The following is a 16,939-nucleotide window of genomic DNA, read 5'->3' as shown; positions in this document are numbered from 1 at the left end:
ACCACCATGGACAAGTGATTAATAGTTATGGTACTTTAATATTGCATAGAATACAGGAGAGAGATGGGTGCATGGGCTACGTGTCAAATGATTTATAAAAGCAAGCATTCTTAGATTATATCACGTTACGTGTAGCAGCTTCTTGGCAATTTTACTAACGGTCACATTAAAATTAATCTACTTTAAAACTACAGAACAAAACCTCCATTCGAGAAATATTCTATAGGAATAACTACGAACAGAGTCAGCTGTTTTTTTGAAATGGGAATTGCAGATCAATTTCTAACATTGAAAACATTATGCGCAGCAGTAAAGTCTTATAATGTATTACAACAGAAATCTGTACTCCCATTTTAATTTTACCAATACATTTCAAACAGTCATTGTAAATCAAAGTTATATGTAAAAACAAATAAACCAAAACAAATAAACCTTCACCACAATCCGTGCCACTGTCACTCATGATAATTGCTTAGTTGGATAACTGAATAACAATTTCAAATATCGTGCAACTACGAAATGTATTCGTCTTTGGTCTGATAAGGGGTACCAATACACTCCCCTCGCGAAGTTGGCGAACTTTAACTTAATAAGAAATGGGTGTATCATTACGTACAACCCATAAATTTTTATTCTGTCAGCAAGATTCATAAATAAATCCTTTGAGAATCTTTTTCGGGTTTTTATAGACACCACAATTGCAACTCCAGACTACAGCAAAGATATCTGATAAACAAAGAAAATGAACATATGTCTTTGGGCTTAGTGGCGGTTCTACATTTGAATGTACACCGATTTGGGATAGAGTAGTGACAATTTGTAAGAGTAATTGGTTGTTCATTGATTAGCAATCTAGCCGTTTGTTGTTGCAGTGGGCGTAAGTATAACTAATATACTGCATCGATGAAGTTATATTGAGAATAGTACATTATTTTGATACACATTATATGCAATTGAGACATGAAAAATGCCTCTGCATTCGATTTCATATTATTTCATGCATTAGTCCGTTAGCATTCTACTGTCAAAACCATTGCATGAAGTGTGTTACGATTCAGAAACTGTGTGCGTTGTTTTTTTATGTTACGATAGTATTGTTAATTTCTCTGAGTTACACGGATTGCAATGTGTGTGAGATACATATTATGTCCCTTAGAATAAGTACTGGTGTGTTTATAGAAAATGAAGTGGACAGACTTCAATTTGAAACAAATTTTGCATAATTGTGCCTTACAATTGGCAGTAACGAAAATATGCGGCCCATCAGTGTGTATCGGAAAACAATGTGTGCGTCTGCCTAGTATTGAAAATTTATTACTACAAATAATTTATAGTTGAGTGTTCCCCAACTCTCCCTTTTGAGTTTTCACTTAGACGTGTCGACTTTTTTTTGTGAGCACAAATTGTAATGCATGTGATTTAAATAAATACATTATACTATAGTTAGTTTAATGTAAAACGTTTTTAAATTTGGTCAGAACTGAGTTTGCTTTACATTTTCAGCCTTCCACTAAAAGTTTCTTAAAACTATGATTTTTTTCATCTTGTGCCAAAATTTCCTCATCATGTTATAGTTACTTTCTATATAGAGTAGCCTATCTGTGCAATATTAAACTTAATTAGGAAATGATTAGGGGGGAGATGGTTCCTAATATTGTACATCTAATGTGGGCTGACCCTTCTACCAAACGGTCAGTTTCAATACTTGGTTGCAAAAATAAAATTATTTTGTAGGATAGGTGGAACATCTTGTTTCCAACCTGAAGACTGATTTGGTGCAGCTTTCCATACTGTTCTATCATCATTTTCATCTCCGCTTAATGTCCAAGCCTTGGCATCCCTCTAAGACTACCACACTCCCCCTGCACGGGCCCTCTCCCTCCCTCCCCCCCATTACCAAAATGACAATTCGTTGATGTCTCAAGATGGGGTCCTATCCACCAATCCTTCCTTTTTAATCAAGTTGTGTTGTAAGTTTCCTTTTCCTCCACCTTCCTACATCCCTCCTCTGTCCCCAGCCCATTTTAATCCTGTACCTCAATGCTGTACGTAGGCTTATCCACGTGGTCCTCAGCATTTTTCTCTAGCACATCATTTCAGAAACTACTATTCTTTCCTTGATTGAACTGCTTAACAACATTTCACTTCTGTACAAGGCTGCACTCCATGCAAATACCTTCAGAAAAGACATCCAACCACCTAAATTTATATTTTCTGTAAACAGATTCTCATTCTCTCCTTCACACACACACACACACACACACACACACACACAAAAATTGCTTTTCTTGCTATTGCCAGCCAGAATTTTAAACCCTCCATACATCGGCCATTGTTACTTAGTTTGCTGCCCAAATAGAAAAATATTGTTTCTACTTTTTCTTATCTACTAATACCTCAGCATCGTCTGATATATTTATATTCGGTCATTCCACATCAAAGGGACCAACATGTCCCCCACTCGACCCTCTCCTAATCTAATGAAATTTAGTGTTGATATCCTATATGGTCTTTGATGGGTGTATACCAGATCTCAGTCCAATATCTTCAGTGATTGAATTTTTAGGGCAACCCCCTCACCCCTTACTGCTGCTCAGTTAATTTGATGTGCACCTTCCCCTTTGGGGCTTTCCCAGAACATGTCACAGAGGTGCCCTCTTGGCTGACCTCAATCAATTTAACTTCATCTGCTTTTAACGCGGGAGCTCCCACAATCCTTTCAGACTCAATAGACACCTATTCCCATTTGGACCTCTCCTTCTGCACTGCCCAGCTTGCCCACTGTCCGGAGTTGTCCGTTGTCTCTGACACGTACTTGAGCGACCATTTCCCATGTGTTCACCAGGTAGAATATCTTACAAACGTTATCCTTACTGCTGCAGAAAGTTCCGTTCCTTGCACTTCCTCTTTATCGCGCCATCGGAACTCTGATTTCATACAGTTGCTTCTCTTTCCTCCAAAGGTCTCCATAATTTTTTGTAGCCAGCATTTATCCCGTAATTATGTTCTTCCAAAATCTTGCGTGAGTCCTCTAGCCATTCCCACTTAATTTCTGTACTCATTTTTTAGACAGCTGTATTTTCTTTCACCTGCTTTTTTATGTTCTTAATTTTTATATTTTTCCTTTTGTCAGTTAAATTCAGTGTCTCCTTTATTATCCAAGGTAATATACATGGTTTTTCAAATTTATTCAGGGCCCATATCCATGACTTCTACGTTTTGGCAATTCTTTCAGTTTGAATTTGCAAATAATAGCCAATAAATTATGATCAGTCTCCACTTGCCAGTGGGAATGTCTTACAGTTTAAAACATGGTTTTGAAGTATCTGCCTTACTGTGATACAATTGATCGAAAACCTTCTGGTGCCACAAGGTCTATTCCACATACACAATCTTCCGTCATGATTCTTCAACAAAGTGTTAGTGATGATAAAATTACGCTCTGTACAAAATTCTACCAGGTAGCTTCCTCTTTCACATATTTCACCCAGTCTGTTTGTCCCTACTGTTTCTCCTCCTTCTTTCCCTATAACTGAATTAGTCACCTATCACAATTAGATTTTCCCCTTCCTTAACTGTTGGAATAATTTCTTTTATCACATTTTTCATTCTTCAGTCTCTCCATCCATGGAGCTGGTTGGCATATAAACTTGTACTGCTGTGGTGGGTGTTGGCTTCATATCTGTATTGGCTGTTATAATGTGTTTAGTACATTACTCACAGTAACTTACCTGTATTCTTAGTTTCTTTTTACTATTAGACATACTCTTACACTACCCTTGATTGATTTTGTATTTGTATCTCTGTACTCAATTTCCAAGAAGTCATTTTCTTCCTCCCACCTCAGTTCACTAATTTTCACTATATCTGATGTCAACATATCCATTTTCCTTTTTCAGTGCTCATAATTTACTTACCTGATCAAGGAATCTTAACATTCCATGCTCCCCCTGTGGGTCCGGGGGTAAGAATAGGCCCTAGGTATTCCTGCCTGCTGTAAGAGGTGACTAAAATGAGTCTCACATGTTTTGGCCTTTATGTGATGGTCCCCTGTAGGATTTGACCTCCATTTTTCAAAACTTTCCTGAAGAGCGAGCCAATCGGGGAAGGGCGCCTTACATGGTGCGCCGTGTCCATCGTGCATTGAGATCTTGAGCCCACTTTCTCATCGTCATATTGCAGTCATGCCCATTCTCCATCTCTTTCGTGAGGGCACCTTCTTGGGTGTGTTTTCCACAATGCACTATGCAATATCACTTTCTGTGCCAACGATGACCATGGACTTCTTTGAACCTCGTATCCAGCACAGTAGCCAGTCCGTTTTGGTGGGGCCTCCATGTACCCTGTTGGTTGTAGCCCCTGACAACACAGGGATCGCTCTGCTGATGCCTGCGCCGTTAACTCCCCACGTATGCCAAGGAGTAGATGCCTGTCACTCTGGGGCATCGGGACTCCTGGCAATGGCCATCCTGCCTGGTGGCCTTGGCTGCGGCTGGGTGATGCTCGTGGGGAGGGCTCCTCATCGGAGTGGGTGGCATCAGGGCAGATGACACACGGTGATGCATAATATGTCATCTCTTGCTGGTGGTCTGCCGCCAGCAGTCTCTAAGCGAGTAAAGTCTAACTTTAACACTAAGAAATATGACCCCAAGTCGTTCCCCTCCCTGGCCACACAATGGGAGGAACTCCAGGCGAAGGGTGGCAGTGAAGCTTATTTGCCCCAGTACCTCATATGTACGACAGTTGATAAGGAATCTTTCATATCCATGAAGCCTGAGTTTTTTGTAGATCATTTGGTGTACAAGTTTGGGGAGGTGGAGGGTTTTTCCAAAATGCGCTCTGGGTCAGTTTTGATAAAAGCAGCATCCTCTGCCTGATGTTACAGTTACCATCAAGCCTCATACGAGCTTAAATATGGTCCAGAGTATTATATTCCACAAGGACCTACTTTTACAGTCTGATGAAGAGCTGCATGCCAATTTAGAACGGCAAGGTGTTCATTTCGTCCAGTGCGTCCATCAGAGTCCGGGGGATAACCAGGTTGCCACCAGTGCCTTCATCTTGACCTTAGAGTGTGACGCATTCCTCGAGAAGGTCAAGGTGACTACCGCTGTGATGTTAAGACATATATCCCTCCCTTGATGCGGTGCTTTAAGTGCTGGAAGTTGGGCATATGTCTTCCCGCTGTACTTCCAGCCTCACCTGTTGAGATTGTGGACATCCATCGCATCCCAATACTCCATGCGCCCCGCCTCCCATCTGTGTCAACTGCGGTGAGCATCATTCACCTTGCTCATCAACTGCAGGGTTTTATAAAAAGAGAGGAAAATAGTGGAATAAAACTTTCTGGACTGACACCTACACTGAGGCTAAGAGGAAATTTAAGCGCCTACATTCTGTGGCTATGACCTTCTCATACGCTGCCGCTACGAGAACAGTTCTCGCCCTCATCAGTTCCTCAAATTCCTGTCTCCTCGTAGAACTGGGAGACTACACCTGCCCCCTTGATGGGGGGGGGGGGCACTTCCGTCCTAGTTGCTACCACACCACCTACTTCGGAAGCAACACCCTCCCCCCCCCCCCCCCCCCCCCCCCCCACACACACACACACACACACACACACACACACACACACACAAATTGGATGGAGATTTCAGTCCCCACTTCTGTGCCGGAGAAGCATAAGTCTTCTTCGGCTCCTCTCGCTAGGAAGGGGTCTCTTGGGTCACTCCCTTCCCAGGTTTCTGCTAGTAGAAAAGATGACATCCTCCAGTGGCTGAAGTGGCCAAAAGCAGCTGGTTGTAGGGCTTCACTCTCATCCTCAGTCCCGGAGACTGATTCAGTGAAGTCTTCCCAGCCAGGGAGACTCAAGGAATAGCATGAGAAACCGAAAAAGAATACCACTAAGAACAAGAAACTTGAGGTGGCACCCACACCACCGCTACCTATGAGCTCTGTGTATGATGATGGGGTGGAGATTCTGGCATCTGCTGAGGACCTGGATATCACTGGATCCTCAGGCACAATGGATATAGACTGCTCAGGCAAAAAGTCGGTGCCAGCAGGTGACCCTGGGGCATAAACTGCCTCATTGAATGTCCCATGTCTTCCCAGTCTAACAATGTTGTCATCCTCCAGTGGAAATGCGGCTGTTTTTTCCACTGCCTGGATGTGCTATGGCAACTTTTAAGCTTTACACCTGCTTTCTGCATTGCCCTCCAAGAAACCTGGTTCCCAGCAATGCAGACCCCTGCCATCTGCGGCTGTAAGGGATATTACAGGAACTGTAGCGACTATAATAGTATCAGGTGGAGTTTGCTTTTATGTCCTAAACTCAGTCTAGTGAATCTGTGCCCCTTCAAACCCCTCTTGAAGCTGTGGCTGTCAGAATCAGGATGACGCAAGAAATAACTGTCAGCAATGTATATCCTCCTCTAGATGGTGCAGTACCCCTGAATGTATTATCTGCACTGATTGATCAACTCCCTAAACCTTTCCTACTTTTGGGAGATTTTAACACCCATAACCCCCTTGTGGGGTGGCAACGTGCTTCCTGGCCAGGGAAGAGATGTCGGAACTTTACTCTCAGTTCGACATCTGCCTCTTAAATACTAGGGCCGCCACACATTTCAGTGTGGCTCGAGGTAGTTACTCTGCCATTGATTTATCAAATTGCAGCGAATTCTCCCATATATCCACTGGAGAGCATATGACTGCCTGTGTGGTAGTGACCACTTCCCCATCTTCCTGTCACTGTCCCAGTGTCAGGCACACGGACGCCTGCCCACATGGACTTCAAACAAGACGGACTGGGAAACTTTCGGCTCTGATGTCACCGTTGTCTCTGCCCCACATGGTAGCATCAATGTGATGGTTGAGCAGTTGACTACCACAATCATTTCTGCGGCAGAAAACGCGATCCCTCTCTCTTTAGGGTGCCACTGGCGAAAGATAGTTCCTTGGTGGTCGCCAGAAGTCGCTGAGGCAGTTACAGAGCGTCGGCGAGCTCTACAGTGGCATAAGACACCCTTCTCTAGAGCATCTGATAGCCTGTAAGCAGCTCCGTGCCCGTGTACGACAGCTTATAAAACGATGGAAACAGGAGTGTTGGGAGAGGTACGTGTCGACCATTGGGTGCCATATGTCACCTTCCCAAATCTGGACAAAGATCAGACGTCTTTTTGGGTACCAGACCCCAACAGGTGTCTCTGGCGCCACCATCAATGGCGTGCTATGTACCGACGCAAACGCGATTGCCAAGCACTCTGCTGAGCACTATGCTTGGGTCTCTGAGTTGGTGAACTACCCCCCCAACCTTTTGTACCCACACGTGGCGGATGGAAAGGGAAGTCCTGTTGCTCACTACATGCCACAGTGAACCCTATAACGCCCCATACGGAGTGGGAGCTCCTCAGCACCCTTTCTCATTGCCCCGACAGCTCCTGGGCTGGATCAGATCTACAGTCCGATGATTAAACATCTCTTGTCTGACTACAAGCGCCATCTCCTCGTCATCAACTACCAGATCTGGTGCGATGGCGTCTTTCCATCGCAATGGCAGGAGACCACAATCATTCCAGTGCTAAAGCCTGGCAAAAACCTGCTTGATGTGGATAACTATCATCCCATCAGCCTCACCAATGTTGTTTGTAAGCTGCTGGGACGTATGGTGTATCGACGGTTGGGTTGAGTCCTGGAGTCATGTGGCCTACTGCCTGCATGTCAGGGCGGCTTCCACCAGGGGCATTCTACCACTAATAATCTTGTGTCCATAGAGTCTGTCATCCCAACAGCCTTTTCCAGATGCCAATACCTTGGTGCCGTATTTTTTGATCTACGCAAAGCGTATGACACCACCTGGTGACATCATATCCTTGCCACATTATACGGATGGGGTTACCGAGGCCTGCTCCTGATATTTTAGTCCAGAATTTCCTGTTGCTGCGTACTTTACCTATCCAAGTTGCCTCCCACAGTCCCCCCTTCCCCCCATATCCGGGAGAATGCAGTCCCACAGGGCTCTGTATTGAGTGTATCACTATTTTTAGTGGCCATTACCAGTCTAGCAGCAGCTGTAGGGCTGTCCGTCTCACCGTCTATGTGCAGACGACTTCTGCATTTCATACTGCTCCACCAACACTGGTGTTGCTGAGTGGCACCTACAGCGAGCCATCCACAAGGCGCAGTCATGGGCTCTCGGCCATGGCTTAGAGTTTTCGGCTGCTAAGTCGTGTGTCATGCACTTCTGTTGGCGATGTATCTTTCATCCGGAACCAGAACTTTACCTTCATGACGATCCACTCACTGTAGTGGAGACATATCGATTCTTAGGACTGGTTTTCGATACCCGATTGACTTGGCTTCATCACCATCGCCAGCTTAAACGAAAGTGCTGGCAGCACTTCAGTGCCCTCTGCTGCCTGAGCAATACCGACTGGGGTGCAGATTGCTCTACTCTGCTGCAGCTCTACAAAGCCCTTGTTCAATCCCACCTTCACTACGGGAATGTGGTTTATGGTTCAGCGGTGCCCGCAGTGTTGCGTGTACTTGACACAGTGCACTACTGTGGCATTTGCCTAGCGACGGAAGCTTTTAGGACGAATCCGGTGACCAGTGTCCTGGTGGAGGCCGGAGTCCCTCCATTGCAGATCAGACTTGCACAACTGCTGGCCAGTTCCGTTGAACACATGCGTAGCTCTCCTGAACATCTGAATTGCTGTCTCCTTTTTCCACCCGCGGTAGTCCATCTCCCACATCGGCAGCCCACGTCAAGGCTAATGATCATGGTTCACGTGTGATCCCTTCTGTCTGAATTGGAGTCCTTCCCTTTACCACCTCCCATTCAGATCCATCTGTAAACACGTAGGCCACAGATTTGTCTGGACCTTTCACATGATTCTAAGGACTCAGTTACTCCTGCCGCTCTCCACTGTCACTGCCTCTCGATTCTTTACTTTCTCTGGGGCTCTGAATTGGTTTACCCTGAAGGCTCGATAGCTGATGGTCACGTTGGCTTCACATACATTCACAGAGGCCATTTTGAACAGCATTCCTTGCCTGATGGCTTCAGTGTATTCACTGCAGAGCTGGTGGCCATCTCCTTGTGCACTTCAGTATATCCATTCATGCCCCGGGGAATCGTTTCTTCTGTGTACTGACTCCTTGAGCTTATCGACCAATGCTACCCTCGCCATCCTTTGGTCCATCTATGCCTTGAACCGGTCAAATCATTCAGTGATGTTTGTGTGGACCCCAGTATATGTCGGCATCCCAGGCAACGAGCTGGCTGGCAGGCTGGCCAAACAGGCTACATGGAAACCGCTTCTGGAGATGGGCATCTCTGAACCTGACCTGCATTCTGACTTACGCTGTATGGTTTTTCGGCTTTGGGAGACGGAATGGCATAACAGTACACACAACAAACTGCATGTCATTAAGGAGACTGCGAACGTGTGGAAGTCTTCCATTCGGTGCCCTCACAAGGAATCAGTTCTCCTCTGCAGGCTTCACATTGGCCACGCTTGGGGCGACCCATGGTTATCTCTCGTGCCGTGAAGACTTGCCTGGGTGTCGGTGCGGTGCCCGGGTGACAGTGCCCATATTCTGGTGCACTGTCCCACTTCGACTGCCCGGCGGTGAAATCTTGGGTTACCGGACTCATTGCCACTAATATTATATGACAACGCCTCATCGGCTTATTTAGTTTAAAGTTTTATTCATGAGGGTGGGTTTTACCATTTGGCCTAAGTTTCAGCACATGTCCTTTGTCCCTCTGTGTCCTCCACCCTAGTGCTTCAAGGGTGGAGGTTTTAATGTGTTGCAGAGTGGCTGGCTTCTCCATTTTTATTCTTAAGGTCTGCCAGCCATGGTAATCTGCTTTGTTGTTTTAATCTCTTCATCCCGTTTCTGTGGTTTTCTTTTCCCCTTTTGTCTATTTACATCTTTGTTGTCCTTCCTCGTTCTTCTGACTTTTTCCTTTCATTCCATTTTGAGTTGTCGGTCTTGTTTGTTCTATTCTCACACTTGTGGCGTTGTGTTATTCAGAACAAAGGACTGATGACCTCGTAGTTTGGTCCCTTTCCCCCTCTTTTAATCCATCCAACCATTCCATGTTCCAAAATTTAGAATGCTGGTTTTGTTTCTCCTAATGACAATGTCCTCCTGTATAGTCCCCACGTGGAGATCTGAATGGGAACCTATTTTACCTCTCGAATACTTCATCCAAATGGATGCCACCACCACCATTAAACTGTACTACAGAGCTGCATTGTAAGATTCCTCACATGATTCCTTTTCTTTCTGTATACATCTTTTTGACTAATGTGATATTTTTCTCTCTCTCTCTCTGACTTTTGTTGTGATGACATTGATTTGTAGTGCAGTCTAATGTTTGTTTGTGCCGAATATAAATGCACTTTCATCAGTCATATAAACTAAAACTGCAATATAAATTCAGAAAATGTATGTTAGATAATGGAAAAATCTCAAGAATGTTTTTATACATGTTATGTACTTTGTGTATTATAACAATGAAAATAATAAATTTTTGATAATACAATGTAGTAGGATGGATAAAAAAAATCTACTTACCAAGCGGCAGCAGGAGAACATACTTATTTTAAAATAATAATAATAATAAAAGGTTTTACTTGCGCAAGCTTTTGGAGCCAGTGGCTATTCCTTCGGGCTGAAGAGGAAGGAAGAGGAGCCGAAGGGAAAGGAACTGGAGACGCTTAGAAAAATGAGTTTATTTTGTTTTAGAGCGCAAAAACAACTAGGGGTCATATGTGCCCATGCCAGAATCCAGAACACCAATATGAAAAAGTTGTTAAAAATTACTACATGTGAAGCCCAATCAATGGGAGGAAAGAGAGCTAAGAACAAGGACTCCCTCTTGAAGAAAGGTCCACAAAAAATGCTGTGGAGGTTCTCAACCAAAGATTAAATGTCCTTTGCCATATTGCTACAGCGGATAAAAAATGAAATGGAGGTGACAGCTCATGCATCATTTGCTAAAACGGCCACTAACTCAGACAGCAAACATACTACTGGTACATAAGCGGTTAAAAAAAAAAAAAAAAAAAAAAAAAAAAAAAAAAAAAAACTGTATTCGGTCTGGAAATGGCAACCCATCAAAGGTTATGATAATGTGCACTGATGGGATCACCCTTAACATAGCCACGTGGTCTGAGGCTACGCGCGGCTTGCCCCCATCCCTTGTGTGTGTGTGTGTGTGTGTGTGTGTGTGTGTGTGTGTGTGTGTGTGTTGTCCTTAGCATAAGTTAAAGTTAGTTTAAGTAATGCGTAAGCTTAGGTACCTGTGACCTCAGCAATTTGGTCCCATAAGACCTACCCACAAATTTCCAAATTTCACCCTTAACAAAAAGGATGGCTAAAACGACAATGCCCAAGACGCAACCTCGCTAAAATGGTGAGAGGGCCGATAGGATGTCGGTCAAGCTGCTGGAGTGGTTAACTCCCCAGAACTTGTTCCCATGAAGGGAAGACCAATGGTGATGCCAAAGTGACACCACCTGCTGATTGATGGCAACACGGAGCTCATCGGAAGGAATGAAAGAACTAGCTAGTCGTGATAAATTGCAGCCTTGGTGGCAGCATCAGTAGCCTTGTTTCCCATCAGACCGAATGACCAGGAACCCACATAATCATCAGTGGCTCCCTCAAAAGTAAGCAAGTGGAAGCTTTCTAGGCCCCATTGCACTAAGGGGTGGACTGTGTACTGCACGCAGAGGCTCTGAAGGGCACTGAGTCAGATCAGAGGACCCAACTGACAAGCTTATGTTGCGTGCCTCAGCGATACAGATGGCCGTACCGTAGTTGCAACCAAAACGGGGGGGTATCTGTTGAGAGGCCAGACAAACGTGTGGTTTCTGAAGAGGGGCAGCAGCCTTTTCAGTAGTTGCAGGGGCAACAGTCTGGATGATTGACTGATCTGGCCTTGTAACATTAACCAAAACGGCCTTGCTGTGCTGGTACTGCGAACGGCTGAGAGCAAAGGGGAACTACAGCCGTAATTTTTCCCGAGGGAATGCAGCTATACTGTATGATAAAATGATGATGGATGGCATCCTCTTGGGTAAAATATTCCGGAGGTAAAATAGTCCCCCATTCGGATCTCCGGGCGGAAAACTGGTGTTCTACAGATCGGAGGGTGGAATGTCAGATCACTTAATCGGGCAGGTAGATTAGAAAATTTCAAAAGGGAAATGGATAGGTTAAAGTTAGATATAGTGGGAATTAGTGAAGTTCAGTGGCAGGAGGAACAAGACTTTTGGTCAGGTGAATACAGGGTTATAAATACAAAATAAAGTAGGGGTAATGCAGGAGTAGGTTTAATGATGAATAAAAAAAATAGGAGTGCGCGCAAGCTACTACAAACAGCATAATGAATGCATTATTGTGGCCAATATAGACATGAAGACCCTGCCCACTACAGTAGTACACAAGTTATGTGCCAACTAGCTCTGCAGATGATGAAGAAATTGATGAAATGTATGATGAGATAAAACAAATTATTCAGGTAGTGAAGGGAGACGAAAATTTAATAATTGTGGGTGACTGGAATTCGAGAGTAGGAAAAGGGAGAGAAGGAAACATAGTAGGTGAATACGGATTGGGGGTAAGAAATGAAAGAGGAAAAAAGAGGGACCTGGATAAACTGACTAAACCAAAGGTTGTAGAGTTTCAGGGAGAGCATAAGGTAACAATTGACAGGACTGGGGGAAAGAAATACAGTAGAAGAAGAATGGGTAGCTTTGAGGCATGAAGTAGTGAAGGCAGCAGACGATCAAGCAGGTAAAAAGACGAGGGCTGGTAGAAATCCTTGGGTAACAGAAGAAATATTGAATTTAATTGATGAAAGGAGAAAATATAAAAATGCAGTAAATGAAGCAGGCAAAAAGGAATACAAACGTCTCAAAAGTGAGATCGACAGGAAGTGCAAAACTGCTAAGCAGGGATGGCTAGAGGACAAATGTAAGGATGTAGGGGCTTATCTCACTAGGGGTAAGATAGATACTGCCTAAGGGAAATTAAGGAGACCTTTGGAGAAGAGAACCACTTTTATGAATATCAAGAGCTCAGATGGAAACCCAGTTCTAAGCAAAGAAGGGAAAGCAGAAAGGTGGAAGGAGTATATAGAGGGTCTATACAAGGGCGATGTACTTGAGGACAATATTATGGAAGTGGAAGAGGATGTAGATGAAGATGAAATGGGAGATACGATACTGCGTGAAGAGTTTGACAGCACTAAAAGACCTGAGTCGAAACAAGGCCCAGGAGTAGACAACATCCCATTAGAACTACTGCCGCCCTTGGGAGAGCCAGTCATGACAAAACTCTAACATCTTGTGAGCAAGATGTATGAGACAGGCGAAGTACCCTCAGACTTCAAGAAGAATATAATAATTCCAAATTCCAAAGAAAGCAGGCGTTGATAGATGTGAAAATTACCGAACTTTCAGTTTAATAAGTCACAGCTGCAAAATACTAACACAAATTCTTTACAGACAAATGGAAAAACTGGTAGAAGTCGACCTCGGAGAAGATCAGTTTGGATTCAGGAGAAATGTAGGATCACACGAAGCAATACTGACCCTACAACTTCTCAGAGAAGATAGGTTAAAGAAAGGCAAATCCATGTTTATAGCATTTGTACAGTTAGAGAGAGCTTTTGACGCTCTTAAATGGAATACCTTCTTTGAAATTCTAAAGATGACAGGGGTAAATACAGGTAGCGAAAGGCTATTTACAATTTGTATAGAAACCAGATGGCAGTTATAAGAGTCGAAGGCCACGAAAGGGTAGCAGTGGTCGAGAAGGTAGCGGGACAGGGTTGTGGCCTATACCCGATGTTATTCAGTCTGTATATTGAGCAAGCAGTGAAGGAAACAAAAGAAAAATTCGTAGTAGGTATTAAAATCCATGGAGAACAAATAAAAACTTTGAGGTTCGCCGATGACATTGTAATTCTGTCAGGGGCAGCAAAGGACTTGGAAGAGCAGTTGAACGGAATGGATAGTGTTTTGAAAGGAGGATATAAGATGAACATCAACAAAAGCAAAACGAGGATAATGGAATGCAGTCGAATTAAGTCAGGTGATGCTGAGGGAATTAGATTAGGAAATGAGACACTTAAAGTAGTAAAGGACTTTTGCTATTTGGGGAGCAAAGTAACCGATTACTGTCGAAGTAGAGAGGATATAAAATGTAGACTGGCAATGGCAAGGAAAAGCGTTTCTAAAGAAGAGAAATTTGTTAACATTGAGTATAGATTTAAGTGTCAGGAAGTCATTTCTGAAAGTATTTGTATGGAGTGTAGCCATGTATGGAAGTGAAACATGGACGATAGATAGTTTGGACAAGAAGAGAATAGAAGCTTTCGAAATGTGGTGTTACAGAAGAATGCTGAAGATTAGATGGGTAGATCACGTAACTAATGAGGAGGTATTGAATAGAATAGGGGAGAAGAGGAGTTTGTGGCACAACTTGACAAGGAGGGGGGACCGGTTGGTAGGGTATGTTCTGAGGCATCAAGGGATCACAAATTTAGCATTGGAGGGCAGCGTGGAGGGTAAAAATCGGAGAGGGAGACCAAGAGATGAATACACTAAGCAGATTCAGAAGGATGTAGGTTGCAATAAGTACTGGGAGATGAAGAAGCTTGCACAGGATAGAGTAGCATGGAGAGCTGCATCAAACCAGTCTCAGGATTGAAGACCACAACAACAACAACAACAACAACAACAACAACATGTTGCCGGATGTACTGTGTGGCCTGATAGCAGCAAAGAGCTCTGCTGTAAATACTAATCATTGTTCCGAGAGCAGATAGTGAAAATCATCAGTGCCAGTGGTGAAGCCACATCTGGCACTACAGTCTGTCCAAGAATCATCAGTGTACACAAAGGTTGCTAAATTCTGTGCGAAGATTGAGAAACTTACATTGATGGATCGAATATGGAGTAGTTTTCGTAGGATGCTAATTAAGTCCAAGGTGAACATGGGCCACCACATGAAGCCAAGGTGGTGAAGGGTTCACACACATTGGGAAAATTGCAGGTTGTGTGAGGTAGTGTGGAAATATCACCCAGAACCCATGGTCAGGGGAGACTTACTGGATAGGATGAGGACAGACTCCTTTCTTTCCTTCTCATCACATCTGGTAAGTCTTACCTGACCCAGGGTACTGGTGACTTCTCCGAACTCTACCTCTTTTCCTCAACCTTCCCTTCACCTCTCATCCTTCCCCTTAAACCCTTCTGCCGGAAGGAGGAGCCACTGGCTCCAAAAGCTTTCATAAATAAGACCTTTTTTTAATATCTGTTCTCATGCTGCCATTTGCTGAGTAGATTTCTTATCTATACAGTTACATATGTTGTATATTGATATTTGTGCCAACATAAATTACTGTTTTCCTCCAAATAATTTTTGGAATAACTGTTGCTACCTTTCCTTACCTTCTCCTCAACAGTAATACACAGATTAAAATATGCCACGTACAAAGCGTCCAAAGAAAGGAAGACAGACAAAACCAAATGAGTCGGCTAACACTGAACTTGACCCAAATATTGTTATTAAACAAGAGCCTGAGGATCCACCTCCAGAAAGTATGGAATTTGAAGCTGAAGCAGATGGTAATCTAGACGAGGACAACTATCCACTCCAGGTGTCCAAAGTTAATCAGTCTGCTAATATGTATTCAGTTACACAACTGAGAAAGCTCGGTAAGTGTGTTGGCCTTTTTATGTTGTTTGAATTGTAGATTATAAAATCACTTAGCTTTAAAGACATATTTTAGAATAAGTTATGCACTTCTTGATGAAATATTATACTATTGGATTTGAACAGAAGTAAGCAGCTTCCTTTGGTGAACTTAACAACAGAAATTGATAAAAGTAATATTCTTCTGTGCTATAGTAGTGTAACCACACTGGGGTGGTAGCAGTCATATTCCATTGAATAATTGATAAAAATTGATAAAAGTAATATTCTTCTGTGCTATAGTAGTGTAACCACACTGGGGTGGTAGCAGTCATATTCCATGCACATAATCTGCTCATGGTAAGCTTTGCAGCAGGGGGCTGTAGTGTGATATTAAACAACCTCTAAAATATTGATTGTTGTGGCACTGCTCTTTGGCATAGCCTTAGATCTGGGTTAGATTGAAAGGTGACAATTTATTAGTGTGTAGGTGAAGTCAACAAATGTTAATGCCAAAGACAGGTCGCAGTAACAGATTGACCTGTAGCGTAACCTAATTGTTACATATTTAAATGCATTTTGCCACATTTAACACACTTTTTTATCACGAAAACCTAAACTTCAGGATACTAGTATATTCGGAAAATGTATATTGAATAATGGAAAAGTGTCGGATTATTTTGACGCGTGTAATGGACACACAAACTACAAAAAATGCAAATTGGATTTTGTAATTTTATTACAGGCCAACTAAGGACCATGCCTGGATAACTATTCTTCTCTTTTCCCTCATCGTCCTTCAAAACTTTATTTTTCTCAGAATGAGCTCTTTTTCTCGCATCTGACCATCTGACACCACTTTTTGTTCTGTTTTATCGTCCTGAAAACCTTTAAATTTCTTGTATTCTAGTTTGAATTTGTTCATGCTAAGTAAGGTTTCCTATTAAATTTGCATTTCTTCTTAGTCCATTGTTGTCTTGCTTCCTTACTCATTTGTTTTCCTGATATGGAAGAATGAGATAATGAAGGAAGACAGCCTAACAAAGATACACACAAACTGTCCATAGTGTATATGTATAACACGTCTTTCCCTGATCTCATCTGTTATTTCAGGGCAGAATAAGTATATTTCCTTATTTGGTCTCAAACCCCAGTTGCCACAATTGTGACCTAATATTTTTTTGAAGATTCTTCCTATCGTTACCAGATCTGCCAT

The 16,939-nt window shown here is 43.1% G+C and overlaps 2 protein-coding genes across 4 annotated transcripts in view; one reads left to right on the top strand and one right to left on the bottom strand.

Annotated features, from left to right (window-relative positions):
- LOC124595477 (targeting protein for Xklp2-like) overlaps positions 1 to 549 on the bottom strand; it is a 127,050-nt gene extending 126,501 nt beyond the window's left edge. Inside the window, exon 1 of one of the 2 annotated variants that reach the window (XM_047134235.1) lies at positions 433 to 549. In XM_047134235.1, the coding sequence (XP_046990191.1) occupies positions 433 to 463 (31 nt within the window). In that variant the 5' untranslated portion in view covers positions 464 to 549. The remainder of the gene's footprint in view (positions 1 to 432) is intronic. The other variant, XM_047134236.1, reaches the window with a different exon arrangement.
- Positions 550 to 733: 184 nt separating this feature from the next.
- Positions 734 to 16,939, top strand: part of LOC124595476 — a 78,092-nt gene continuing 61,886 nt past the window's right edge. Inside the window, exons 1-2 of one of the 2 annotated variants that reach the window (XM_047134232.1) lie at positions 734 to 877; positions 15,494 to 15,746. In XM_047134232.1, the coding sequence (XP_046990188.1) occupies positions 15,512 to 15,746 (235 nt within the window). In that variant the 5' untranslated portion in view covers positions 734 to 877; positions 15,494 to 15,511. Of the gene's footprint in view, positions 878 to 15,490; positions 15,747 to 16,939 lie in introns of both variants that reach the window. The other variant, XM_047134234.1, reaches the window with a different exon arrangement.

This window comes from Schistocerca americana, chromosome 2 (genome assembly GCF_021461395.2).
Source record: "Schistocerca americana isolate TAMUIC-IGC-003095 chromosome 2, iqSchAmer2.1, whole genome shotgun sequence".
Lineage (NCBI taxonomy): Eukaryota > Metazoa > Arthropoda > Insecta > Orthoptera > Acrididae > Schistocerca > Schistocerca americana.
The sequence above is the reverse complement of the archived record's forward strand: the minus strand, read 5'-3'. Positions and strand labels throughout refer to the sequence as shown.